The sequence below is a fragment of the Onychomys torridus genome, chromosome 2, assembly GCF_903995425.1.
Source record: "Onychomys torridus chromosome 2, mOncTor1.1, whole genome shotgun sequence".
NCBI classification, from domain to species: domain Eukaryota; kingdom Metazoa; phylum Chordata; class Mammalia; order Rodentia; family Cricetidae; genus Onychomys; species Onychomys torridus.
In genome coordinates this window covers 131,038,783-131,065,533 of record NC_050444.1, presented here as the reverse complement: position 1 = coordinate 131,065,533, position 26,751 = coordinate 131,038,783, and the positions used below count along the sequence as shown (strand labels likewise).

The 26,751-nt window shown below is 40.9% G+C and overlaps 1 protein-coding gene and 1 pseudogene across 4 annotated transcripts in view; one reads left to right on the top strand and one right to left on the bottom strand.

Annotated features, from left to right (window-relative positions):
* Positions 1-1,647: 1,647 nt before the first annotated feature.
* Positions 1,648-26,751, bottom strand: part of LOC118578366 (intracisternal A particle-promoted polypeptide) — a 39,880-nt gene continuing 14,776 nt past the window's right edge. For all 4 annotated transcript variants that reach the window (XM_036179259.1, XM_036179261.1, XM_036179260.1 and 1 more), the window contains exons 5-9: positions 25,223-25,390; positions 16,718-16,855; positions 13,797-13,919; positions 9,515-9,735; positions 1,648-2,448 (exon numbers count right to left, since the gene is read on the bottom strand). In XM_036179259.1, coding sequence (XP_036035152.1) covers positions 2,224-2,448; positions 9,515-9,735; positions 13,797-13,919; positions 16,718-16,855; positions 25,223-25,390 — 875 coding nt within the window. In that variant the 3' untranslated portion in view covers positions 1,648-2,223. The remainder of the gene's footprint in view (positions 2,449-9,514; positions 9,736-13,796; positions 13,920-16,717; positions 16,856-25,222; positions 25,391-26,751) is intronic.
* LOC118578367 lies at positions 4,813-6,189 on the top strand (annotated as a pseudogene).

Below are 26,751 nucleotides of genomic sequence, written 5' to 3'. Positions count from 1 at the left end.
TTCACTTGTGTGTGGTGTGCATGTGGATGCATATATGTGGAGGCCCAAGATTCATGTGGAGGAGGACTCAGAAGCTTCCAGCCTGAGGAAACAGGATCACCTGAGGAACTAGCAAGGTGAGATAGCCGTGGCTTGTTCTGCTTCTATGATCTTCCAGCATTCACCCCAATAACTGGCCTCAGGTTTGACTTCATTAGTAACACCTTTTAAGATTCCTGTTACACACCTGGCTGAAAACTGATTCTCAAGTATATTATACATGGTCTTTAAAAGACAAAAATTAAGCTTTTTTGAGGTGCTAGGGATTAAATGCAGGATTTCATGCATACTATGCAGGTGATCTTCCTCTGAGCTCTCTGTCCCAGACTGTAATTGTGTCCCCCAACGTTAGTGTTTTGTGTAGCCTCAAACTCCTGTCCTCAGTCTCCTCCAGCAGCTGGGACTTACTGGAATCTGCCACCACATAAAATGGGCAGCATAGAAACATGCGGAAACTGCCAAACATTCTGGAGAAAGAGTACTTTAATTTCTCTAAAAATGCAATTATGTAACTAAATGTGTACATTCCTAAAGTTAAAAACAAAGCAAGTGTAATCCTATTATAGTTTGGTTATCCAGTAATGCTGATGAACTAAGTTAATTCCAAGTAAAGAAAATAGTTAGAACTTTATTATAACATTCTTTCAAAAACAGCATGTTATCACCTGAGAAATAATACACATTTAGTTAACTTTTCAGGGAACTTCTGAACTGATCATACATACATACATACCAAACACTGAATGTCTTGACAATCCACTTCTGCCATAGATGTGTGTGTGTATCATATCCCTTGCCATTTTTGTCCGGTACTGGGCAATAATGAGAAACAACTAGTATTTTGTGAGTCTATTTTGGTTCTCTAACTAAAAACATTAGGAACACTTGGGTCAGCTAGAGTAGACTGTAAATACTCTTGGTGTTTTTTCTCTGACAGCTTATAGATCCTATTACAACCTCTCAAACTTTCAGGGAATTTCAGGAGGAGACACTACTTTATGTCTGTGCTGTATGACATGTTTAATGCTGATCAAAGGTTTTCTACCTTCTAACAATATACTGAAATATACAGCTTCTAACAATATACTGAAAGGCTTTAGTAAAAAAAAAAATAAAATAAAGAAAAGAGAAATTGTCGGGCAGTGGTGGTGCCACACCTGTTAATCCCAGCACTCGGGAGCAGAGCCAGGTGAATCTCTGTGAGTTCAAGGCCAGCCTGGTCTACAGAGTGAGTTCCAGGACAGTCTCCAAAGCTACAGAGAAACCCTGTCTTGAAAACAAAAAACAAAACAAAAACAAAACCAAAAAAAAAATCTGAAACATTTTATTTGCATTGGATGTCAGCATTCAAAAGCACCCACATGGAGGTTCACAACCATCTGTAATGCAAGCTCCCAGACAAAACTGCAGGTAAAACACTCAAACACATATTTAAAAACAAACAAACTCATCAAGAGGGAATAGAGAGATGGCTCAAAAGTGGAGAGCACTTGCTGCTCTCTCATACCTGCACCTACATCAGGCAGCTCACAAGCACCTGTAACTCCAGGTCCAGGGGGATACTACACCCTCTTCTGGCCTCAGCAGGCATCTGTTGTAAGCTATGTAGAGACCCTATCTCAAAAAACAAAACAAAACAAACAAACAAAAAACAGATATACGCCCTTCCTAATCTTCTAGTACTTTTACTTGGGGACAGTGAAAACTCCTGCCATTGAAGGACAGTTTCAGTGGCTTTTCTCTGTAGGTCAAATGATACCATGGAAACTATGTTCTGGACCAAATCATGAATTATAGAAATCTTTAAAATGTCTCATGGAGATTATCCTTACATTGTATACAGGCTATGTTACAACTTGAACTGCCCTAGAGAAGTAGCCAAAGGCACTATTTCCTAGAATTTTCTAGCAAACAATTTTAACAAGTAAGATTCTATTGATAATTGAATAACTGTAGGACATAAATACCATTTCTATGGTTGCTAAGCTTTGCAAATTAGTGAGTTCTTTATTAAGATATATTCCACATCCATTCTTGTTCAAATTTTTAGGAAAAAAAATCACTCATCTATTCAATATATATAATCCTCAAAAAAATAAGGTCATATCACAAATATATCTTTGATTTATAAAGGGTCAGGACCTACATTTTCAAAATGTTCCTTGTGTATTTATGCTTTCTGCGTCATAGTACAGCAACACCACCTTCACAACGACTAGTGATCATGTTACCAATTTCTGTCCATGTATCTGAATGAGGGTTGTAAACTTCAACTGAGTCCAAGGTACCTGGGGCCAAGAAATCATGGCTAGAAGAGCGGCCTCCAGAAACATACAGGAGACCATTGACTGCCACAACGCACATGCCTGCTCTAGGCACTTTCATTGAAGCAACTTCAACCCACTTCTCCTAGTAAAATGAGAAAAGATATATATTAGTAGTGTCATAAAGTAATAATAAAATTTCTGGGCCGGGCAATGGTGGCACATGCCTTTAATCCCAGCACTCAGGAGGCAGAGGCATGTGGATCTCAGTGAGTTCGAGGCCAGCCTGGGCTACAGAGTGAGTTCCAGGAAATGCACCAAAACTACACAGAGAAACCCTGTCTCAAAACAGTAAAAACAAACAAATAATTAATAAAATTTATAATTAATAATTTATTTCTGAGAAAACATATATTCTAGACTTTACATGTTTAAATTCAAACAATCCAATTAAGTAAGTATATACAACATTTTTAAATAAACTTTTTGGCAGGTGTGATAAAACAGTAAGTCTAGAGAACAGTTAAACATATCTGACTATAATATATGATAAAGGAATCATATAGAGGGACTGGACAGAGAACTTGTGGTCAAAAGCACAGCCTGGCAAGGCAGTGTTGGCACACGCCTTTAATCCTAGCACTCAGGAGGCAGAGGCAGGCTGATCTCTGGAGTTCCAGGCCAGCCTGGTCTACAGAGCAAGTTCCAGGACAGACTCTAAAAGCTGCACAGAGAAACCCTGTCTCAAAAAAAAAAAAAAAAAAAAAAAAAAAACCCAAAAAACCAAAAACAAAAAACACTGCCTGGTCTTGCAGAGGACCTGGTTCAGTTCCTAGCACCTATGTGGTAGCTAACAACAGTCTGTAACACTAGTTCCAAAGTACCTAATGCTCTCTTCTGGACTCTGCTGGCATTGTATACATGTGGTGCAAGACATTCCTGCAAGCAAAACACCCACAAAAAATTCTAAGGGAAAAAAGCTTATATATTAAAAGGCTCTTTTGTTTTTGAAAGATTCTTCAAAAATTTTATTTAGGTGGCTAGAGAGATGTCTCAGCAGTTAAAAGGACTTATTACTTGTGATCGTTTAATAATAATAGCACCATAAAATATTTTTGAGTGTTTCTTCACCAGTGAATGGTACTATTTGAATGGATTAGAAAGATTATGAGCTGTGCTCTTGTTGGAGGAAGTGTGTTGTTAGGGGTGGGTTTTGAGGTTTTAAAAGCTCATATCAGCTCTAGTTCTCGTTCTCTATCTATCTATCTATCTATCTATCTATCTCTATCTCTCTCAATCTCTCTCTCTGCCTATAAATCAGGATGTAGGTCTTAGCTTCTGCTCAGCACCCACCTGCATGCCATCATGCTCTCTGCCATGGTGATAATAGACTAAACCTCTGAAACTGTAATCAAGCCCCAATTAAATGCTCTCTTTTATAAGAGTTGCCTTGGTCATGGTCTCTTCACAGCAATAGAACAGTGACTAGGGTTGGGGATTTAACTCAGTGGTAGAGCACTTGCCTAGCAAGCGCAATGCCCAGGGTTCGAACCTCAGCTCAAAAAAAAAAAAACCAAAAAAACAAAAACGAACAAAACAGGGCTGGAGAGACAGCTCAGTGGTTAAGAGCACTGACTGCTCTTCTAGAGGTCCTGAGTTCAATTCCCAGCAACCACATGGTGGCTCACAACCATCTGTATTGAGATCTGGTGCCCTTCTGGCCTGCAGGGACACATGCAGGCAGAATACTGTATACATAAAAAATAAATTAAAAAAAAAAAAAAAAAAAAAAAAAAAACAGTGACTAAACCAGAAGCTGGTACCAAAAAGTGGGGTAATGCTGTGATAGGCCTGACCTTGCTGTTTGTTGGAGGAATATGGAAGACTTTGGGAATTTGGAATAGAAAATCAGCTGGATGCTTTAAGCTGGGTTTAATCGCCATACGAGTAGGGGCATGTAAGACAGTGGTGCTGAGAGTAAATTATGATAGCTCAGCCCAAGAAGTTTCAGAGGGGACAATGTAATAATAAGTGGCCCAGAGACCATTCTTCTGATATTTTGGTAAAGGATATAAATGCTTGCTGTCCTTGTCCAAAAATTTGCTAGAGGCTATTAAGATTCAAACCCAGGACAAACGGCTGAGGTGCCTATTTAATATATTGAAGCAGAATGGGCCACCAGGTTCTCCCAGCATCCCTCAGTCCCTACCTGTTACAGAGTATGGCTGGTATACTCCACCCTCAACCCTGAACTCTCCAGCCCAGGGGCTGGGCTGCCCCTCCCCCAAAGGGTCATCCCTATATAATCCAGACATTTTGGTTACCCTCCCTTTGTTGGACCTTTGTACTTCTGGCTGTGGCACCTGGTTTCCTTTCTCCCCCTTCTTCACCTCCCCACATGGCCCAGCTCAGTCTGGTCATGTCCACTATGGACTCTTCCGGATGTCTGTGCCTCCACCTACACTCTCCCTTTGATCTACAATAAACCTTCTCCACCATACCTAGGGGCACTCATGTCCTTTCCTTTCTTTTTTATTTCTCTTTTTCATTCTGAAGCTTTTAGATTATTAGCACTGGCAGAGATTCCAGACAGCCTAGTATTGACTGTGTTACGCAGTTGCAAGTAGTCACTCTTATGAAGATCTACAATGGAAAAGGAGCGCATAGGAAGAAAAATACAAAATGTAATGTTGAGGAGGAAAGGGGCATCAAGAAGTGTAATGGAGCAAAATCCAGTGCTCAAGGAGATAAAAAGTTTAAAGAAAAGGCATCTGTGCCCAAGATCTATCACTGTCTACAAAGTACTGAGTCCGTGTCTTGTCTATGCAGCAGCCATGCCACCAAACAGCATTGTCTACCTCCCAGTTTGAGGGTGCCATGAGGCTATGCACATACTGCTGGCTAACCAGGGCCAGAGCTGGAAGGAGGAGGTGGTTACCAAAGATAGCTGGATGCAAGGCTTGCTCAAGCCCACCTGTCTGTGTGGGCAGCTCCCCAAGTCTGAGGATGGAGATCTCACCCTGTACCAATTTAATGCCACCTTGAGTCACCTAGACCGATCCTTTTGGGTTTATGGGAAAGACCAGAGGAAGGCTGCCCTGGTAGATATGAATGGGGAGGAAGACCTTTGTTGCCAATATGTCACCCTCATCTACACCAAATATGAGGATGGTAAGGATGACTATGTGAAGGCCCTGCTTGGACACCTGAAGCCTTTTGAGACCCTGCTGTCCCAGAACCAATGAGGCAAAGCCTTCATTGTGGGTGACAAGATCTCCTTTGCCAATTATCTGCTGATGATCTACCAGGTCCTGGCCCCTGGCTGCCTGGACAACATTCCCTTGCTCCCTGCCTCTGTAGAGCATCTCAGTGCTACAAGATCAAGGCCTTCCTGTCCTCTCCCAACCATGTGAACTACCCCATCAATCGCAACAGCAAACAGTAATGGATGAAAGAGACAGGAGCTGCTTCTCCCCTTTCCCCAGGACTAATAAAATTTGTAAGACAGAAAAAAAAGGTTTAAAGAAAAGCCTGATGTTAAATGGAATAAAAGGAGTGGAGACCTCAGGGAAAGAGCCCACCAAGCTAAACTTCTAAACTTGAGAAAAGGAAATAAAGGAAGCTTAAGCAATGAAGGAAACCATCAACAACAGAAAGCTGATGCAAATGTAACTGGACAAGATGGGCAAGTTCCAACCCTATCAAGCAGGAGAACTTGGCAGCTTCAGCCATGTGGTTTAGCTTCAGAGTCAAAGATACAAGAAAGGGGTTATGAAATATCCCTCTGTGGCTTTAGACACTGAGGCCAGGCACGTGTCAGGGTTATCCCTACATGGAGCCTCAGACGGGCCATTGTGTGAAGCTGTGAAGGTAAAGCCTGGATTTCATTAGAGACCCCAAGACATTGGAGATGCCAGAGCTGTGGAATACTTGCCAAAGAGAGCTGCAGACCAGGTTTGGAACCAGGCCAAGAGAGAGAAGTATGTTGTAGTTAAATAAGCTGAAAGAAGTCGGAGAACTGAAAAGCCCTTTGACATCAGACATAGAAATGCAAAATTTGGAGTTTGCCCTTTTGGGCAATTGAGAAAATGCCTCCATAAGATCCAGCTATAGAGCATTTTCTTAATTAGTGATGAGAGGACTCAGCCCACTGTGGGTGCTGCCATCCCTGGGCAGGTGGGATTGGGGTCTATCAGAAAGCAGGCTGAACAAACCATGATGAGCAAACCAGTGAGCAGCACCCCTTCTTGGCCTCTGCATTGGATCCTGCCTCCAGGTTCCTGCCCTGTTTGAGTTCCTGTCCTGATTTCCTTCAGTGGTGGACTACAATATAGAAGTGTAAGTCAAATCAACCCTGTCAGCCACAACTTGTTTTTAGTCATGGTGTTTCATCAAAGCAATAACAACCCTAACTAGCTCACATATAAAAGTAATATTTGAGTATTTTTTAAAATGTGTTTCTTAGTTTGTGTGTCTGTGGACATATATGACACATGCATGCATGTGGAGGTCAAAGGACAACTTTAGTTATCTCCTACCTGTATGTGGACTCTGGGGATTAAATTCAGGTTACCAGGCTTGCTCTATAAGTGCCTTTACCCACTGAGCCATCTCATCTGTCCTTTTAAGAGGTTTTTAAGGCCTTATGCTAACAAAATCCCTAAAATTTCCAAGAAAATAATATAGTGTATAATAGTCCCCAGGTTTATTTAAATATGGAAACTTTATTTCAAGGACTGTCAGGTAGAATCCATAATCTGCAAAACATATTTATAAGGATTAAGTACTATATTTTTATGTAGCTTGAGAACAAGGAATGATTTTTCCATAGTGAAAAGTTTTTGTTTTTGTTTTATTTTATTTATTTATTTATTTATTTTTTTTGAGACAGGGTTTCTCTGTAGCTTTGGAGTCTGTCCTGGACTAGCTCTGTAGACCAGGCTGAGCTAAATCCCCAACCCCAAAAAGTTATTTTTTTAAGGTTGGGTGTGATGAAATATTCCTTTAATCCAGCACTCAGGAGGCAGAGGCTGGCAAAACTCTATGAGTTCAAGACATGCTTGGTCTAAATATTGAATTGCAGGCCTGCCTGTGTTAAACAGTGAGACCCTCTTAAAAGAAAAATAAAGTTTTGAAGGTTTGGGGTTGTTTTTTTTTTGTTGTTTGTTTGTTTTTTGGCATCTTGAGACAGGGTTTCTCTGAGTAACTTTTGGAACCTTTCCTGGAACTCATTCTGTAGCCCAGGCTGGCCTCAAACTCACAGAGATCTGCTTGCCTCTGCCTTCCAAGTGCTGGAATTAAAGGCATGTGCCACCACCACCCGGCCTTGTTTTGTTTTTTTAAAGATTTATTTGTCCAGGCCAGGTAGCTCATGGCTTTAATCCCAGCACTGGGGAAACAGAGGCAGGCAGATCTCTATGAGTTCCAGGCCAGCCAAGCCTACACAGAGAGATACTGTCTCAAAAGACCAAAAGATTTGTTTATTTTTATTGATTGTATGTGTTTTCACATGGATAACTTTATGTGCACCGCATGGGTGCACGTTAATGGAGGCCAAAGGGTGTTGGAACTAGGAGTTACAGTTATGAGCTGCCTGATATGGTGCTGGAAACAGAATCCAGGTCCTCTGAAAGAGCAGTAAGTGCTCTTAACTGATGTTTCATCTCTCCAGCCCCAGAAGTTACTTTTTAAAAATGAAGGCAGCCACTGGTGGTGGTTCATGCCTTCAACCCCAACACGTGGGAGACAGAGGAAGGGGGATCCCAGTGAGTTGAAGACCAGCCTAGTCTAGACAGCAACTTCCCAGCCAGCCAATGATACATGGTGAGACTCTGTCTCAAAAAAAAAGTAGTAATAATAAATTAAAATATATAAACTAAAGGGAAAAAAGAGAGGCTGGAGAGACGGATCATTAGATAAGAGTACTTGCTGCTTCCAGAGGACCTAAATTTAAATCTCAGCACTCTTATCTGGTGGTTCACCACCACCTACACTTCTCTACTCCTGGGGGCTGAATTCCTCATCTGACCTCTGCAGATATCTGAACACACATGAAGACACAGACACACACATATAAAGATACACTTTCCATAAAAGGAAAAGAATATGCTAAAAGAAGAGACTGTGTATTGACCAAAAAGCCAAATATATATATTCGTACTATTGTTGTGGATTGAACACAGGGACTCACAGTAGCTGAGTAGGCCCTTTACTACTTAGTAAACACCCACAAACCAATAAGATACTTATAACAATCCAGTGGTCCAAATAAAAATTGCCAGAGAAATCAGAAAATATTTTAAGGTAAAAATTAAAACTCAATAGGCCCGCCAGGCAGTGGTGGTTCATGCCATTAATCCCAGCACTTGGGAGGCAGAGGCAGGCGGATCTCTGTGAGTTCAAGGCCAGCCTGGTCTACAGAGCTAGTCCAGGACAGGCTCCAAAACTACAAAGAAACCCTGTCTTGGAAAAAAAAGAAAAAAAAGAAAAATCAAAACAAAACAAAATAAAAAGGTGCTGGAGAGACGGCTCAGAGGTTAAGAGCCCTGGCTTCTCTTCCAGAGGTCTGGAGTTCAATTCCCAGCAACCACATGGTGGCTCACAACCATCTAAAATGTGATCTGATGCCCTCTTCTGGTGTGTAGGCAGAACACTGTGTACATAATAAAGACATAAATCTTAAAAAAATAAAAGAAAAACAAACAAACAAAAAACCAGAAACAACTCAACAGGCACTGGAGAAATAGCTCAGCGATTAAAAAATCTTACTGCACTTACAAAAGACCCAGTTTTGATTCCTAGCACCCCCTTTTGACAACCCACAACTGTCTATAACTGAAGTTCTAGGGGACCCATTGCCCTCTGGTCTGCACAGGCACCTGAATTCATGTGGAACACATAAACTCACATAGTCTCAAACATGTACACATACATAAATAAACTTTTAAAAATTAAAATATGGCCAGCTGATAGTGGCCCATGCCTTTAATCCCCGCACTTGGGAGGCAGAGGCAGGCAGATCTCTGTGAGTTCAAGGCCAGCGTGGTCTACATAGTGAGTTCCAGGCAGGCTGTTACACAGAGAAACCCTATCTTGAAAAAGAGAGAGAGAGAAGTTAATAATCAAAATAATGAGCAAAAGAGAACGCATCCCTACAGATGTAACAGGTATAGGAAGGAAATAAGACACTAAATATTTGAAAACCAACCTACCTCTTCAAAGGAGTATTTTTCTACAGTGTGAAGAGCATCTTGTGTCTCATTCCACCCTCCAATAGAATAGATGCAGTCATTGAGTGCTGCCACCCCAAGATACGCTCTTCTGGTTCCCATAGGAGGAAGTGGAGACCAACGCTTGGAAAGTGGATCATAAACTTCAAAAGAACGAAGCTCCAGTCCCTCATTGCTGATTCCTCCAATTACATAAATTAAACCTGGAAAACAGAAGATTTGTGCTCAGTCTCTATTGAAAAGATATAGGCCAACCATGGTGGTGCACGCCTATTATCCCAGCACTCAGGAGGCAGAGGCAGTCAGATCTCTCTGAGTTCAAGACCAGCCTGGTCTACATAGTGAGTTCCAAGACATCAGCTGTAGCTACATAGTGAGACTCTGTCTTTAAAAAAAAAAAAAAAAAAAAAAAAAAAAAAAAAAAATCTGGTTTTGGTACTTTCTCCCTATTTGGAAAAATAACTTAGGTGTTGATATGAGAGAAAATGACAATAATGGAATACTTCAAATACTTATTTTACTAAACAACAACTTCTGACTATCTGAAATTTTCCTATTTTTTAATAAAACATTTTGTGTGTGTTTGTGGATCTGTAAAACAAAGATGGTATAAAACCAATCTGAACACTTACTGGTGGATACAGTGTTGTGGAATACTAATTTAAGATGTTACCATTGTTTATGCAGTGGAATTTTATTTAGTGGTGCAAAGGTGTGCTGCACTCTCTTACATTGCATTTGCGTACCTGTGAGCCTGAAAGGACAATAAGCAGCAGGGCAGGAGACAGGGCAGGTGGGACTGGCGGCAGAGAGAACAAATAGGGGGGACCATGGAAAGAAGGGGCCAGCCACCCAGCTACACAGCCAGCTACTGAGTAAGAAGTAAAAAAAGGTATATAGGGGTTGGGGATTTAGCTCAGTGGTAGAGTGCTTGCCTAGCAAGCGCAAGGCCCTGGGTTCCATCCTCAGCTCTGGCAAAAAAAAAAAAAAAGTATATAGGATAAAGGTAAAAACCCAGAGATAAAGGATAGATGAGATAATTTAATAAAAGCTAGCAAGAAACAAATCAAGCTAAGACCAGGCATTCATAAGAAAATAAGAAGCTTCTGTGTGTATTTATTTGGGAGCTGAGGAGGTGGGCCCTGAAAGAATAAAAACAAAAACAAAAAACCAACAACACTACTGTTTTAACAAAGAATGATAGATTGGTTCTGCATGTCATATAACAAATTCTAAGGTCAGAGGACAACTTATGGGACTCAGTTCTCACTGTCCACTATTGAGTTAGTTTAAGATGTGATGGGGGCTGGAGAGATGGTTCAGCAGTTAAGAGCACTGGCTGCTCTTCCAGAGGTCCTGAGTTCAATTCCCAGCAACCACATGGTGGCTCACAGCCATCTGTAATGAGATCTAGTGCCCTCTTCTGGCCTGCAGTCATATATGCTGTATACATAATAATAAATAAATCTTAAAAAATATTTTAAAAAATGATGTGTTACATTTGTTTATGCTATGGATTATTTGTTCAATGATGCAAAGATGTGTTGCATTCTTGTATGTTGCATTTGTTTACTGCTGTGAAGCTGTGTTACTTTGACTGTCTAAAACACCTGATTGATCTGATAAAGAGCTGAACTGCCAATAGTCAGGCAGGAGAAAAAAAATAGGTGTGGTTGGCAGGCAGAGAGAAAGAGAGAGGAATGAAGAAAGGAGAAGGAGAGGAGGACACCAGGGGCCAGCCACCCAGTCACACAGCCAGATACGGAGTAAGAAGGAAAGAAAGATATATAGAGAAAGGTAAAAGTCCAGAGGCAAAAGATGGATGGGATAATTTAAGAAAAGCCAACTAGAAACAAGCCAAGCTAAGGCCAGGCATTGGTAAGTAAGAATAAGTCTCCATGTATTTATTTGGGAGCTGGCGAAGAAGGAGGAGGAGGAGGAGGAGAAGGAGAAGAAGGAGGAGAAGGAAGAAGAAGGAGGAAGGTAGAAGTAGAAGGAAGTAGAAGGAAGAAGGAGGAGGAGGAGGAGGAAGAAAGAAGGAGGAGGAGGAGGAAGAAGAAGAAGTAGTAGTAGTAGTAGAAGAAGAAGAAACAACTACAGTCCACCATTTGGGTCCTTAGTATCAAACTCAGGTTGTCAGGCTTGGCAGCAGGCACATTTACCCACTAAGTCATTTGTCTAGCACCTATCTGAAAGTTTATTTATTTATTTTACTTTGTTTTTTTGTTTTTTGGTTTTTTTTTGGAGACAGGGTTTCTTTGTAAACCAGGCTGGCCTCCAACTCACAGAGATCTACCTACCTCTGCCTCCCAAGTGCTAAAATTAAAGGTGTGTACCATCATACTCAGCCCCTATCTGAAATTTAAATTAGTTTTCTTCACTACAGGAAAATTATTCTAGCAATACAGAAATAAAATGTCAGTAATACAAGAAGTAAAAGCCAGAATTTCCACATTACTAACACTAATCCTTTAACAGCAGTCTTAAAATGTACTGTGAAAATAGGGCCTCAATAATTTTCTTAGTTTACACCTATTTAGTTTGTGTGCTCACGTGTACCTGTGTGTGCATGCCACAGTACATGTGTGGAGGTCAGTGGACAATTTGCAGGAGATGGTTCTTTCCTTCTACCATACAGGTTCCTGAAATCAAACTCAGACATGGTGGAAGCTCCTTTACTTGCTGAGCCATCTTATCTGCCCCTCAAACTATTTTTATACACAGAATCTTATACACAAATGTAATACATATATACACAGAGATCTGCTTGACTCTGCCTCCCAAGTGCTGGGATTAAAGGTATACACTGGGGTTGGGGATTTAGCTCAGTGGTAGAGCACTTGCCTAGCAAGTGCAAGGCCCTGGGTTCAGTCCTCAGCTCAGGGAGGGGGGCAGGGGGAAGGTACACTATCATGCCTGGCTCCCCAAAACTAATTTTTTTCTCATAAAATTTTTTTTTGATTCTTTGAGAATTTCCCATCATGTACCCCAGTCCCACTCATTCACCAGTCCTTCTCTGTCTGCCCCTGCAAACATAAAAACAAAAACAAGCCAGGCGGTGGTGGTGGCGCACACCTTTAATCCCAGCACTTAGGAGGCAGAGTCAGGCGGATCTCTGTGAGTTCCAGGGCCGCCTGGTCTACACAGCGAGATCCAAAACAGGCACCAAAACTACATGAAGAAACCCTGTCTCAAAAAAAACAAAACAAAACAAAACAAAACAAAAAACAAACAAACAAGCCTTGGGAGCTGCAATGTATTACATGCAGTATTTTTTTTCCCCCAAACAGCTTTAATTTGCAAATGTTTATTGCAATGAATTACTGATCTGTTTCAAGGCCTCTAACTTCTGATACACTATCAATATTAGACCCTCATCGAAACTTCTCTGGCATATCCTGCTGTTGCCCTAAGTCATGGAGATTATGTGGCTATGGTTCTGCAGTTCCTATCCCTTCGTTCACTCCAGCAGTTCATAGATGGAGTGGGTTGGGTAGACCAACTTAAAGCCTTGGATGTGAGCCTGGATAGTAGCTCCATCAGTCCAGGCTCCATCAGGACCAACCCCCTCAAGGAAGGGTCAGGGCTAGCTCTCCCATGCCCATGCCATCAAGGCCAACTCTCCCATGGTTTCCAGTGGTAACAAATCCTCAGACATCATCACAGACCACAGCTGCCGTGGGGCCACAGACCCAGACATGACCCTTGGCTGCAGCTCGGGCCTGGACATCACCATGGCCCTGAGTGGCAGAACAGGCCACTCAGATTAGTATTCCCTGAGTGGCAGCATGGCCCTTGGACATCAATATGGCCTCAGGCCCAGACTATGGGCATCTGTAGGCCTTCTCAGGTAACCTGGGCCACGGACAACAACACAGACCCCAGCTGTAATAGGGCCATGGACCCAGGCAAGGCCCTAGACTGCTGCAGCACAGGCCCAGGCATCACTTGGCCCCAGTTAATAGCATAGGCCACCCATGTCAGCCTGTTCCTCACCACCTTTGTGTCTTCAGTTCTGCTTCTCTCCACGGTGCACAAAGCACTCTGCTTCTCTTTCCCTCCCATTTCTCCACCACATACCTGTTGATCACAGTGGTGAACACCCACCATGTCCAAAAACTATTTTTTAACATGACTTCCATATCTTCAAAATTATTATACTAATCAAGGGCAATTCTAAGCCAACACGCACATACATACATATATACCAAATGATAAATACTGCATTGCTGGTAACTGAACAGAAAAAATATAAAAGCATTACCTTGCATTTCACAGCACCCAAAGTAGTATCGAGACACAGCCATGTTACCAACAACTTCCCATTTATTTTCATCAGGATCAAATCGTTCAATGGTATTGCCAATCTCAGCTCCAACCCACCCACCTGGAACAAAATAAAAAATAATCATTTCTGAGATAAAGGGAGTCTTTTTTGTTTGTTTGTTTGTTTGTTTGTTTTGTTTTTTTGAGACAGGGTTCCTCTGTGTAGCTTTATGCCTTTCCTGGATCTTGCTCTGTAGACCAGGTTGGCCTCGAACTCACAGAGATCCACCTGGCTCTGCCTCCCAAGTACTGGGATTAAAGGTGTGCGCCACCACTGCCCAACTGGAATCTTATTTATGACAAAGACTTTAGAAACAACCTAATCCAACTACTTCATATTATAGATGAGGCCACATGGACCAGAGAGGTGATCTGTCCAAGTTGACATGAAAAATCAGAATGTAGGGCTGGAGATATGGCTCAGTGGTTAAGAGTACTGGCTGCTCTTCCAGAGGTCCTGAATTCAACTACCAGCAACCACATGGTGGCTCACAACCATCTGTAATGTGATGTGGTGCCCTCTTCTGGCCTGCAGGGATACATGCAGGCAGAATACTGTATACATAATAAATAAATAAATCTTTAAAAAAAAGAAAAATCAGAATATAATTATGAGTAAAGTTCAGATTTGCTCATTACAGAGTAAAACAAAAAATAGAAAAATTTAGCACAGTATGAGAAACATGATTTTTCCCCAAACTTTTTATTTTTAATTTTTGGAACAGTTTCACTATATAACCCTGGCTATTCTGGAACTCATAGAGATCTGCCTGCATCTGCCTCCAGAACGCTAGGATTAAAGATATGCATAACAGCCAGGTGGTGGTGGCTCACACCATTAATCCCAGCACTCAAGAGGCAGAGGCAGAAGTATCTCTGAGTTTGTGGCTAGCCTGGTCTACAAAGCAAGTTCCAGGACTGTCAGTGCTATACAGAGAAATCTTGTCTCTAAAAACCTTAAAAAAAAAAAAAAAAGAAAGATATGCACGAATACACCTAACCCCAAAATTATTTTTCTTTTCTTTTATTCATTCTTTCTGTTTTTATTTTATTTTTTATTTTATACAAGGTCTCGCCATGTAGCTCTGGCTCTCCTGGGACTCACTATATAGACCAGAGTGTATAGACTCACAGAGATCTACAGGCCTCTCCTTCCAAAGTACCGGGATTAGGCATGGGTTACCATGCCCTGCTCACCCAAATTAGTTTTTAACATGACTTCTACATGTTCAAAATTGTTAATACTTATTAAGGCCAATTCTAAGCCAAACCACATATACTATTTCTTTAGGACAAATTTAGAGACTTCAAAATGGCTTTTCATTTTTCTAAATATTCTCCAGGTTTGGTTGTTTGAGACAGGGTGTCACTGTATGCCCTCGCTTACTATATAGATCAGGCTGGCCTTGAACTCTGAAATCTGCCTGCCTCTGCCTCTGGTCTAGTTATTTTTGTGTTATATTTTTTTCTTTTTTAATTTGTTTATTGTTATTTATTTTATTTTTTGAGATTATTACATCATTTCTTCCTTCTCTTTCTTCCCTTCAAATTCTCCAGTATAGTCCTTGATCTCTTTAAATTCATGGCCTCCTTATTCATTAGTTATTGTAACACACACACACACACACACACACACACACACACACACACACATATTCCTAATATATAAGTACAACCTGTTTAATCTATATGTTACTTATATGTATGTTTTCAGGGTTGACCATTTGGTATTGGATAACCAATTGGTGTGTTCTTCCCTTGGGAAGACTATTTCTCCTCTCTCAGCATTTCTTGGTTGCCGGTAATTCTTTGGGTAGAGTTGAGGCCTTGTGGGCTTCCCTGCATCCATGTTAGTTAGCATGTCTATGGCTGCTGTCCTTGTTCAGCTCATGTTTAGGCGGCCATTTTGGTTAGTCTTTATGGTGCATCTTCTGATGTTCCTAGAAGACAGTCTCATAGCAAACTGACCTACATTCTCTCTATCCCCTCTTTTGCAATGATCCCTGAGCCTTAGGTCTAGTGTTTTGTATTTTGAGAGAGGTATAGTGCATCTCAGGCTGGCCTGGAACTCACTGTGTAGGGTTATTTTCAGTGATTCCTGAGAGTGCTAGCTCCAGTGCTGGCCCATTCTCTAATTTTTGATATTAAAAATATTCCCATTCCAGGCGGTGGTGGTGCACACCTTTAATCCCAGCACTTGGGAGGCAGAGGCAGGCGGATCTCCGTGAGTTCGAGGCCAGCCTGGTCTCCAAAGTGAGTTCCAGGAAAGGCGCAAAGCTACACAGAGAAACCCTGTCTCGAAAAACAAAAACTAACTAACTAAATAAATGAAAAAAGAATATTCCCTTCATCCATGTATTACAGCCAACACCTATAGTTACAGCACTCGAGGAGAAGTTCAATGTTTCTAGGGCAGCCTGAGCTACAGGATGAGACCCTGTCTCAAAAAAAAGAAAGAAAGAAAGGATTTACAAAGCAAAAAAGATACACTTGTTTTTTTTTTTAAGACATGGTCTCACTATACAGCCATCCCAGGCCTGGAACTTACTGCATAAACCAGGCTGGCCTTGAACTACCAGAGGACTACTTTGCCTCTTTCAGTCCTAGATTTAGATGCAAATTTCCTATGTCAATAAGAAACATCTTGCCAGGAGGTGGCACATGCCTGTAATCCCAGCACTCGGGAAGCAAAGGCAGGTGGATCTCTGTGAGTTCGAGGCCAGCCTGGTCTACAAAGCGAGTTCCAGGACAGCCTCCAAAGCTACAGAGAAACCCTGTCTCAAAAAAAAAAAAAAAAAAAAGAAAAGAAACATCCCTAAAACTGTCAGATCACAAGGTTAAATCAAACAGCATAATTACCCAAAGCATAGATAGCCCCGTAACACACACATACTCCCAAGCCACATCGGGGTTGATTCATCGAAGCAACAGTTGTCCATTGCTTAGTAACTGGATCATAGCATTCAGTACAGTCAAAAATCATTGAATCCTTTTCACCTGATTTTGAAAAAGAGACACACATCAGGTTTAATGATGCTAGAATTAGAAACAACATTCAGCAGCATTAGCTTTCTCTGTTTTCAGAAATCAATCATTACATCTAATTTTAAAATAGCCATTAAAAGTCTTTGCCTAGCAAGCAATATTTTTAATTCAAAGCACGTGGCATTCTAATTATTTCTAATTCTACTACCTAAACAATTCATGTAAATTTTGAGGAAACAATTTTCATTTAACCCTCCCTCAAGTAATAATTTAGGCTTATGGCCTGGTACCATTTGAATTTTAAGGAAATGATAAGCCATATGTAGTAACAAACAGAAAATAAAATTTAAGAAACTATGTGCTTAAAATAGAATTTTAAAATACACTACACATACTTAATAGTCTAGGGTAGGTAGAGGAAAGTAATTTTCTTCAATGGTTTAAGCACTGGAATGTCTACACTCTGGTAAATAATCTGTACCTATCTAAATGCAAGCAACTAATTAAACTCAGTAACCACCAAAAACACCCAAAAAAAAAAAAAGAAAAAAAAAAATGAAAGTAGAGGAATGGCTAGGAAGAAGGGGTATGCTTAGCATCCATCCATGAAGCATTAGGTTCAATCTCTATAATGTGCCCTAAGGGGATTTCTGTGAATTCAAGGCCAGCCTGGTCTACATAGTGAGACCCTGTCTCAAAATAAAATTCCTAAAATAAATTAGATAACATTCTAAATTAAGAAACATCTATAAAAATGAAGGTGTATCATATTCATAAACTGTAAGAGTCTGAGTGGGGACTAGAGAGTTGGCTCAGAAGTTAAAAACACTTAACTGCTCTTGTAGAAGACCAGGGTTCAGTCCCTAGTACCCACATGAGGGTCACAAACATCCATAACTCCCATTCCAAAGGATTTATCCTCTTCTGACTTCCTCAAGCATTGCATACATGTGGTGCACGTATATACATGTAAGCAAAATACTCATATACACACAATAAAATAAATAAATCTTTTTTAAAAAGTGTCAATGTCAATTTTCTGGATAGACACCACATCCCAAAGTTAAATCAAGACCAGATAAACTACTTAAATAGACCAATAACCTCTAAAGAAATAGAAATAGGGGTTGGGGATTTAGCTCAGTGGTAGAGTGCTTGCCTAGCAAGTGCAAGGCCCTGGGTTCGATCCTCAGCTCCACAAAAAAAAAAAAAAAAAAAAAAAAAAAGAAAAAAGAAAAAAGAAATAGAAACAGTCATCAAAAGTCTCCCAACCAAAAAAAAGCCCAGGACCAGATGGTTTCAGTGCAAAATTCTACCAGATTTTCAAAGAACTAATTCCAATACTCTTCAAATTTTTCTATACAATAGAAACAGAAGGAACATTACCAAACTCTTTTTATGCGGCTATAATTACCCTGATACCCAAACCGCACAAAGATGCAACAAAGAAAAAGAAGTACAGATCAATCTCCCTCATGAACATTGATGCAAAAATACTCAACAAAATATCGGCAAACCGAATCCAAGAACACATAAAAAAATTATCCACCATGACCAAGTAGGTTTCATCCCAGGGATGCAAGGATGGTTCAACATTGGAAAATCTGTCAATGTAATACACCTATAAACAAACTGAAAGAAAAAAAAAACACATGATCATCTCATTAGATGCTGAAAAAGCCTTTGACAAAATCCAACATCCCTTCATGATAAAGGTCTTAGAGAGATCAGGAATACAAAGAACATTCCTAAACATAATAAAGGCAATTTACAGCAAGCCAACAGCCACCATCAAATTAAATTTTTTCAGGGAAAAAGAGGGGAGAAGGGAAAAAAAAAACCATGAAGGGTAATGGAATACATGTAAAAATAAAAGCAAAAGGGAGGACTACTTGGAGATGAAGGAGATGGGCAAAATGAGATGGAACAAGTAGGGGAGAAAGACAAATGTCATAATGAAAACAATGTTTTTATTTGGTTTTCCAAGACAGGATTTCTCTACATAACAGTCCTGGCTGTCCTAGAATTCAATCTGTAGCCCAGGATGGCCTCTAACTCACAAAGATCCTCCTGCCTCTGTCTCCCCAGTGCTGGGATTAAAGGCATGTGCCACCACTGCCTGGTCAATCCAATTTTTTTTTTTTTTTTTTTTAAACTGAGGATCGAACCCAGAGCCTTGTGCTTGCTAGGCAAGTGCTCTACCACTGAGCTAAATCCCCAACCCCTCAATCCAATTTGTTTTTATTTGTTTTGTTTTGTTTTGTTTTTCGAGGCAGGGTTTCTCTGTAGCTTTGGAGCCTGTCCTGGACTATCTCTGTAGACCAGGCTGGCTGTGAACTCACAGAGATCCACCTGCCTCTGCCTCCCAAGTGCTGGGACTACAGGCATGCGCCACCACCGCCCAGCCCTCAATCCAATTTTTAAAACATATTTAACAATCCCAGCACTGAGGAGGCAGAGCCAGGTGGATGTCTGTGAGCTCAAGGCTAGCCTGGTCTATAGAGCAAGATCCAGGACAGGCACCAAATCTACACAGAGAAATCCTGCCTCAAAAAACCAATAAAGAAAAAAATGAATGAATAAATAAATGTCCCAATAATGAGTGGTTTGTTGCTCCAAAACTACACTAAACTACACAGAGAAATCCTGTCTCGAAAAACAAACAAACAGATGTTCCAATAACAGACAATAGGAGGCTTGTTGCTCCTAAACTGTTTACATAAACAGTATGATTTATGCTGAATATAGGCTTTCCTTCTCAGCTCCTGAGATCTGGTATTTATTTATTTATCTCTTTATTTTTTTGCTTTGTTTTGAAACAGGGTCTATTTAGTCCTGGCTATTCTGGATCTCTCACCTCTCTGTGTAGATCAGGCTAGTCTCAATCTCACAGGGACACTGCCTCTGCCTTCTCAGTGCTGGGATTAAAGCTATGTACCATGATGCTCAGTCTAATTTTTGTGTTGTTTCTATGAAACAGGGTCTCTCTACGTAACCCCTAGCTGTCCTGGTACTTACAAGGTAAGATTTGGCCTTAAACTCACCTGAGATCCAGTTTTGGGTGAGCATGTTTATTTCTTCTAATTGGAAATGGGGAAAAGGCCCTGAATGGGGGAGTAGGACACGAAAGAATTCTCAAGGCTTGTGAGATGAACCATCAGATAGAAGCTCCAAGCCTGATAATCCGAGTTTTATCCCAAGAACTCATGGTGGGAGGAAAGAACCAATTCCTACAACTTTTCTCTGACATCAACGTGTATGTTATGGCACACATGTGCATATATACACACACAAACGTATGATAAAGAAAGTGTAAAGGAAAAATTCTCAAATACGAGTCTGACTGTAGGAATAAATTTACCATTCTTTCTTAAAAGTGTAGCCACCACTAAGTGTTTAAATTGGTTTTATATCATCTCCTTTACAGCTGGGAAAATGTAAGCAATTAAACTAGAAGATGGGTGTCTCTTCTGAGTAAAAAGGAAAACAGATGGTAAAGTTAAACACAATGAGAGGGTAGACAGTGAATTTTTCTTGAAAAACAAAAATATCATATATGAACCATACAGTATATAATGAAAACTGCATTCTTCTTTTTCTTTTTCTTTCTTTATTTTGTTTGTTTGTTTGTTTTGAGACAGAGTTTCTCTGTGTAGCCCTAGCTGTAGACCAGGCTGGCTTCGAACTCACAGAGCTCCACATGCTTCTGCCTCCTAAATGCTGGGATTAAAATCATGCACCACTACAACCAGCCATGGATTTTTCTTTGCGATTTTATTTTTATTTTATGTGTATGGGTGTTTTGCTTGCATGAACATCTTATATTACATGTGTTTCTGGGTCTGCAGAGGCCAGAAGAGAGAGGAGGTCAAGACCTCTAAACTGGAATTTCAGGAGGTTGTTAGCCACCATGTGGATGCTGGGAACAGAGCCTGGGCCCTAGAAAGGCAGCCAGTTCTTTTACTGCTGAGCCATCTCTCTGGCTCCTCCTCCCTTTCTTTTTTTTTCTTTTTTGAGATGGGTCTCCTGTAGCCCTGGCTGGCCTCACACTACCTGTGCTGCTGAGAATGACCTCTTGATGTGATTACAGACCAGTTACCATTTGTGATTTACGTAATGCTGAGAGCCCAGGGCTCCTGCACACTGAACAAGCACCATATCAACTGAGCTGTACCTTCAGCCCAAAACTGGGTTTTATTTCAGCAGTCAAGAGGGCGTCATTCCAGGGTTGAAAATAGGACAAAACAGGCGGTGTGCACGCCTTTAACCCCAGCACTCGAGAGGCAGGTGGATCTCTGTGAGTTCGAGGCCAGCCTGGTCTACAGAGTGAGTTCTAGGACAGCCAGAGCTACACAGAGAAACCCTATGGTAATATTTTATTTGTGCTGAAATGTGATTTTATGTTAAATGAAAGTGCCTGGGGGGCAGAGCTAATAACAAGCCATTTAGCAGAAGTCTGGCAGGGGTGGCACACGCCCTTAATCCTGATCACATGACAGGCAGATCTCTTTGTGTTCAAAGACACAGCCAGCATGGAGACTCACGCCTTTAATCTCAATACTAACCATAGAGACCTGGAGGTCTGTATAGACAGGCAGTGACAAGGAGTTCATGTGGATGGGTTTACAACCAATGAGAAGGCAGAACAGAAAGTCAATAAAAAGACAGACACAAAGATTGAGAGATGGCTCAGAGGTTAAGAGCACCAACTGTTCATCCAGAGGTCCTAAGTTCAATTCCCAGCAACCACATGGTGGCTAACAACCATCTGTAATGAGATCTGGTGCCCTCTTCTGTATACATAATAAATAAATAAATCCAAAAAGAAAAAAAGAAAACTGACATTTTGCCGTGCGGTGGTGGCACACGCCTTTAATCCCAGCACTCGGGAGGCAGATATCTGTGAGCCTGGTCTCCAAAACAAGTTCCAGGAAAGGTGCAAGGCTATACAGAGAAACCCTGTCTCGAAAAACCCAAAAAAAAAAAAAAAGATAGACACACAGGAAGTAGGTCTCTTTGTGTGGGGAAGGATGACAGACAGTGAGGGGTAAGAAGGCTATCTTGGTCTTAGCTCTTGGCTGCTGCTCTGACCTCTTGGGCTTTTAACTCTGCATTTGGCTCTGTGTTTCTTATTTAATAAAAACATTCAGAATTACATCTACACTTGGTGCCCATGTGGCAAGAATTCATTAAAAACCAGCTGCCCACCTCAGCAGCCCAGCTCATTCTAGGCCCCAGGCCCGACCCACTGTAGCTACAAGAGGTTACCTGTAGCTGGAGCTACTTGCAGCCAGATTGCCAACTCAAGTGGCTCAGGCTTGGGCTTTTAACTCTGCATTTGGCTCTGTGTTTCTTATTTAATAAAACTGTTCAGAATTACATCTACAAAACCCTGTCTCAAAAACAAACATACAACAACAGCAAAAAGAAAATAGGACAATAACATGATCATATTCATGATGCAGCCGCAGACTTTGGAGATAAAAATAGACCCATCACGATTCAGGGATTATAACGTTGAAGCACATATATCGACATAAATACCGATGGACTGGCCATAGGTGTGAAAGGAAGACAACGTGGAGGATGACTGAAGTTCTGAGGGAGGATTTAGCCCAGTGGCAGTGGTTGCCTCACATACGTGAGGCCCCAGGATAAATCACTCAGGACTGAAGGAACAAAAAAGGATGTTTAAAGCTTTGTTCTGACACACTAGGCAAATCATCACTATCATCCAGTATATGGCAAATTATGGGAGGAAAATACAGATTTTGGAGAAAATACACACATGTTAAATATGAAGTATATATAGGTCAAGTTCAAAGAGATGGTTATTACATTTTACAAGTAAATAATTTTTCATTAAAACACCTCATGGAGAAGGGAGGAAACAAAGAAGAGTGAAGATGGTACAATACATAGCTGCAGGGGGGTGCACATATACAATGTAGCTGAAGAGGCCTACCTTAACATTAGTGCAGCCATGACAGGCTGCAGACTAACAATGCTGGGACTAGGCCTCACCATTACAATAACCAGGAAAAGCCACAAACTGTGCCCTATGGGGGACCAATCAGAATTGAGACAAGCAAGTACTAGATGCTTTAGAACATAAAGAATAGCTTACATAATCTGTATATAAGTTGCCAATGTCCTTGCAACAACACCAGTACCAATCCATGTTTATCAAGACTTCTATTGCCCCACTCCTACTCAATCAGGAGTATAACCCCCATCTGAATCCAGAATTCCTCTAGCCCCCCATTCTTTACTCCTTAAAAATCTACCTCTGGGGTTGAGGATTTAGCTCAGTGGTAAAGCTCTTGCCTAGCAAGCACAAAGCCATGGGTTCGGTCCTTAGCTCTGAAAAAAATAAAATAAAATAAATCTACCTCAATTGAGCTCAAGGCTCTCCCTAATCCAACCTCTGTGTTGGACGGAGGGAGACCCAAAGCTTGAGCTTGCAATAAAGGCTCTTTGTTTTTGCATATGAACTCAGACTACTGGTGGTCTCTGGGGAGCTTATGACACAGGCGTAACAGTAGCCAAGTAGATTCTTGTATAATATTAGCGGGACCAGCCTTAATATATTATACATCCCAGGGGCTCAGGAGAGAAGACTACTAACAGTGAGGACTATTTTTGGGAAATAGAATCTCAGCACACCAAACTCTATAGTCCACTTGCTTTAATTCCTCTGGCATAACATCCTATATACACAGCTTCAGTTCTGTTCTTGTGCCTAGTTCCTTTATTGCCTGATTTCTCTCTATATTTATGTACTGTTCCCTCTAAGTTCTATCTTAATTCTCCCATCTTAATTCTTCCTCATCTAGGTCCTTTTCACCTTGTTCTTACCCAGCTAGTACTTCCCCATCTGGCTCTTCCTCATCTTCCATCTCATTCCTCTAGTACTCTCTTCTAGTCCTCCAATCTAGTTCTTCCCCATCTCAGTTTGTTCCTCTCAATTTCTTACCTATCTAGTTCTTCCATTCTCTTTTCTCTTCTCCGTCCTAAGTCCTGGTGTATATACACTTACAAGCAGTAATCCCTTGGTAGTGCAAAGACAGGCTTCCAAGGTCAAATGGAGGGGTGATAAGAATGATATAGAGGGACAGTAATTGTTAATTATCATTTGCAACCCAAAAGGGAAATGACTAATGAATTAACTAAAGGCTAAATCCGGGTAATATCTAAAAAGAGGGATCTTATGTGATCAACTATAATCTTAAACATGATTGGTACAAAATGTTAATAATCTATAAGTTGCTAGGTCAATGGGAGAAAATAAAATTGTCTTCTTTTTTCCTGTGGCTCCTATCTGTCCAAGCTATCTGCTGTTTTTCTGCAGGGTGGAGGAAAGTGTGCTCGGTCGCTAGGCAACCTACATACAGCTAGATGCCTCTGGTGACAGTTAAAGGGAGATCTGTAGCTAGAGGTAAGATTTGGGAAAGAAGGAAGTTAAACATTAAAAAAAAATTTTTTTTTATTTAACTTTATTTTGTGTGCATTGGTGTAATGGTGTCAAACCCCCTGGAACTAGAGTTACAGACAGTTGTGAGCTGCCATGTAGGTGCTGGGAATAGAACCCGGGTCCTCTGGAAGAGCAGCCAGTACTCTTAACCACTGAGCCATCCCTCCAGCCCGGAAGTTAAGCTTAATTGGCACATCCGCCAGGCTTTCTCAAACGGGGAGTCTGGATGCCTAAGTCTGTTCTTAGAGAGTACAGAGGTATCTGTGATAAGGTACTTTCCTCCATCCAGGGATGGACCTGGCCAGATGCTGCTAATGATGATAATTACAGGAAGGCTTGAACTGGAGTTCATGCTGAGCATGGCTGTCAGTGCAGAAGGTTGTCTAAATATTCCTAGAAGTGGTTAGGTAAGGGGTTAGAGGTCTATAAAGTTAGTAAGGCTGTAAGAAAGAAGGGTCCAAGCTCAATTGTGTAAAGCTATTACTTAACGTCCACCTGACTAGGCGGTGTCTCCTAGCAGAATTTACCTTGAATCAGGAGACGTGCATGTGGACTGTTATTACTGCTAGTCCTTGAAAGTGGCCAAGGGAGATATCTGATTCCAGAGGAAGCCTTTCCCGAGGCTGTTCTCCAAATACCTTGAATGTGTATGTCCAGAGAGTGATCAGTCTACACTGTTAGACTTTCAAAGGGAAAAATCAATTGGGATGATTTACATAACAGAATATAGCTGATATACAACAAGCCAAATAACACCAAAAGCTCCTTGGAATTTGGCTTCCTCTGGAGAAATTCCTTGATCCCTCCAGGTAGTGACTTTGCCATAACCAGCTGAGTTCTTATGATATATTCCTATGGCCTGCAGCAGTAGATTAATGAAAGAAATGAGATATTATTATTGTTACCTCCAATAGCATAGACCATCCCTCCCAAAACCGCTACTCCAAGTCCACATCGAGCCTGATGAAGCGAAGATACAGTAGTCCAGTACTGGCTAAAGGTATCAAAACGTTCTACACAGCTGAGGGCTCTGCTATCACTCCAACGGCCCCCCTGCAACCGTGTATATCCACCTAGACAGAGAAGAAAAAAATACATAGCAAACCATTTATTGCTAAATATGAAAATGTCAGTAATAAAGAAAATCTAGTCCCCTGTATCTAAACATTTATACAGCTTAGAGCCTGTCACCTCTATATAAATAGTATATAAAATATGTAATTCTCAACTATGCCAAGTCTTGGAAAATTACGGCTTGCATACAATGAGTAGGTTATCCTCAGTGTTTTACCATATGATCAGTGATAATAGAAAGCTATATAAAATATAAGTCTAGGCAATATTCTTTGTCTAATTATAAAGTTTCATTATGATTTTTATATGTCCCAATTAAAAATAGTGCATTGATGGGGCTAGAGAGATGGTTCAATGGTTAAGAGCACTGGCTACTCTTCCAGGGGACCTGGGTTCAATTCCCAGCATCCATATGGCACCTATGGCTGTCTGTAACACCAGTTGCAGGGATCTGACACCCTCACACAGACATGCATGTAGGCAAAACACCAATACACATAAAATAAAAATAAATACATAATTATTTTTTAAAAAGTAATACATTGAGAGGATGGTGAGATTGCTCAGTGGTTGTGTGCGTATTATTGCAAAGGACTGGGAACCACCTGTAATTCCAGAAATCTGACGCCCTCTTCTGAAGTTTGCAAGTTCCTGTACTCACACATGCACATTCCCACACAGAGATACACATACATATACATATCATTAAAAGTAAGAAATATATCTAAAAAATAAAGTGGTTGAGGGATGGTGAGATGGTCAATTGGTAAAGGCATTTATCACATAAGCCTGAAAACCTGAATTCAATCCCTAGAACCCACATTAAGATGGAAGAAATAACTCACTCTACAAATGTTGTTCTCTGAGCTCCACATATGCACCATGGCATGTGCATGCACATACATAGATCATACAGACAATAAGCTTCTAACAACTAGAGCAAAAGCTGAGTGGTGGTGGTGCACACCTTTAAGCCCAGCATGCGTAGAGGCAGGTGGCTCTCTGAGTTTCAGGCCAGCCTGGTCTACATAGTGAGCTCCAGGACAACCAAGACTATTCATAGAAACTCTGTCTCACAAAATAAAACAGCAAAAGAGTAATGTGTTGAAATCCATATTTTCCCTGCACATCCAATCAGTAAAAAAAAAAAAAAAAAAAAAAAACAAACTATAATATGTACTCCAAAAGACTGTTTACATATTATAATATGAAAAATATGCATAAAATTAATTATGTGGGCAGTGGTGGTGCACACCTTTAATCCCAGCACTCAGGAGGCAGAGGCAGGTAGATCTCTGTAAGTTCAAGGCCAGCCTGGTCTCCAAAGCAAGTTCCAGGAAAGGTGGAAAGCTACACAGAG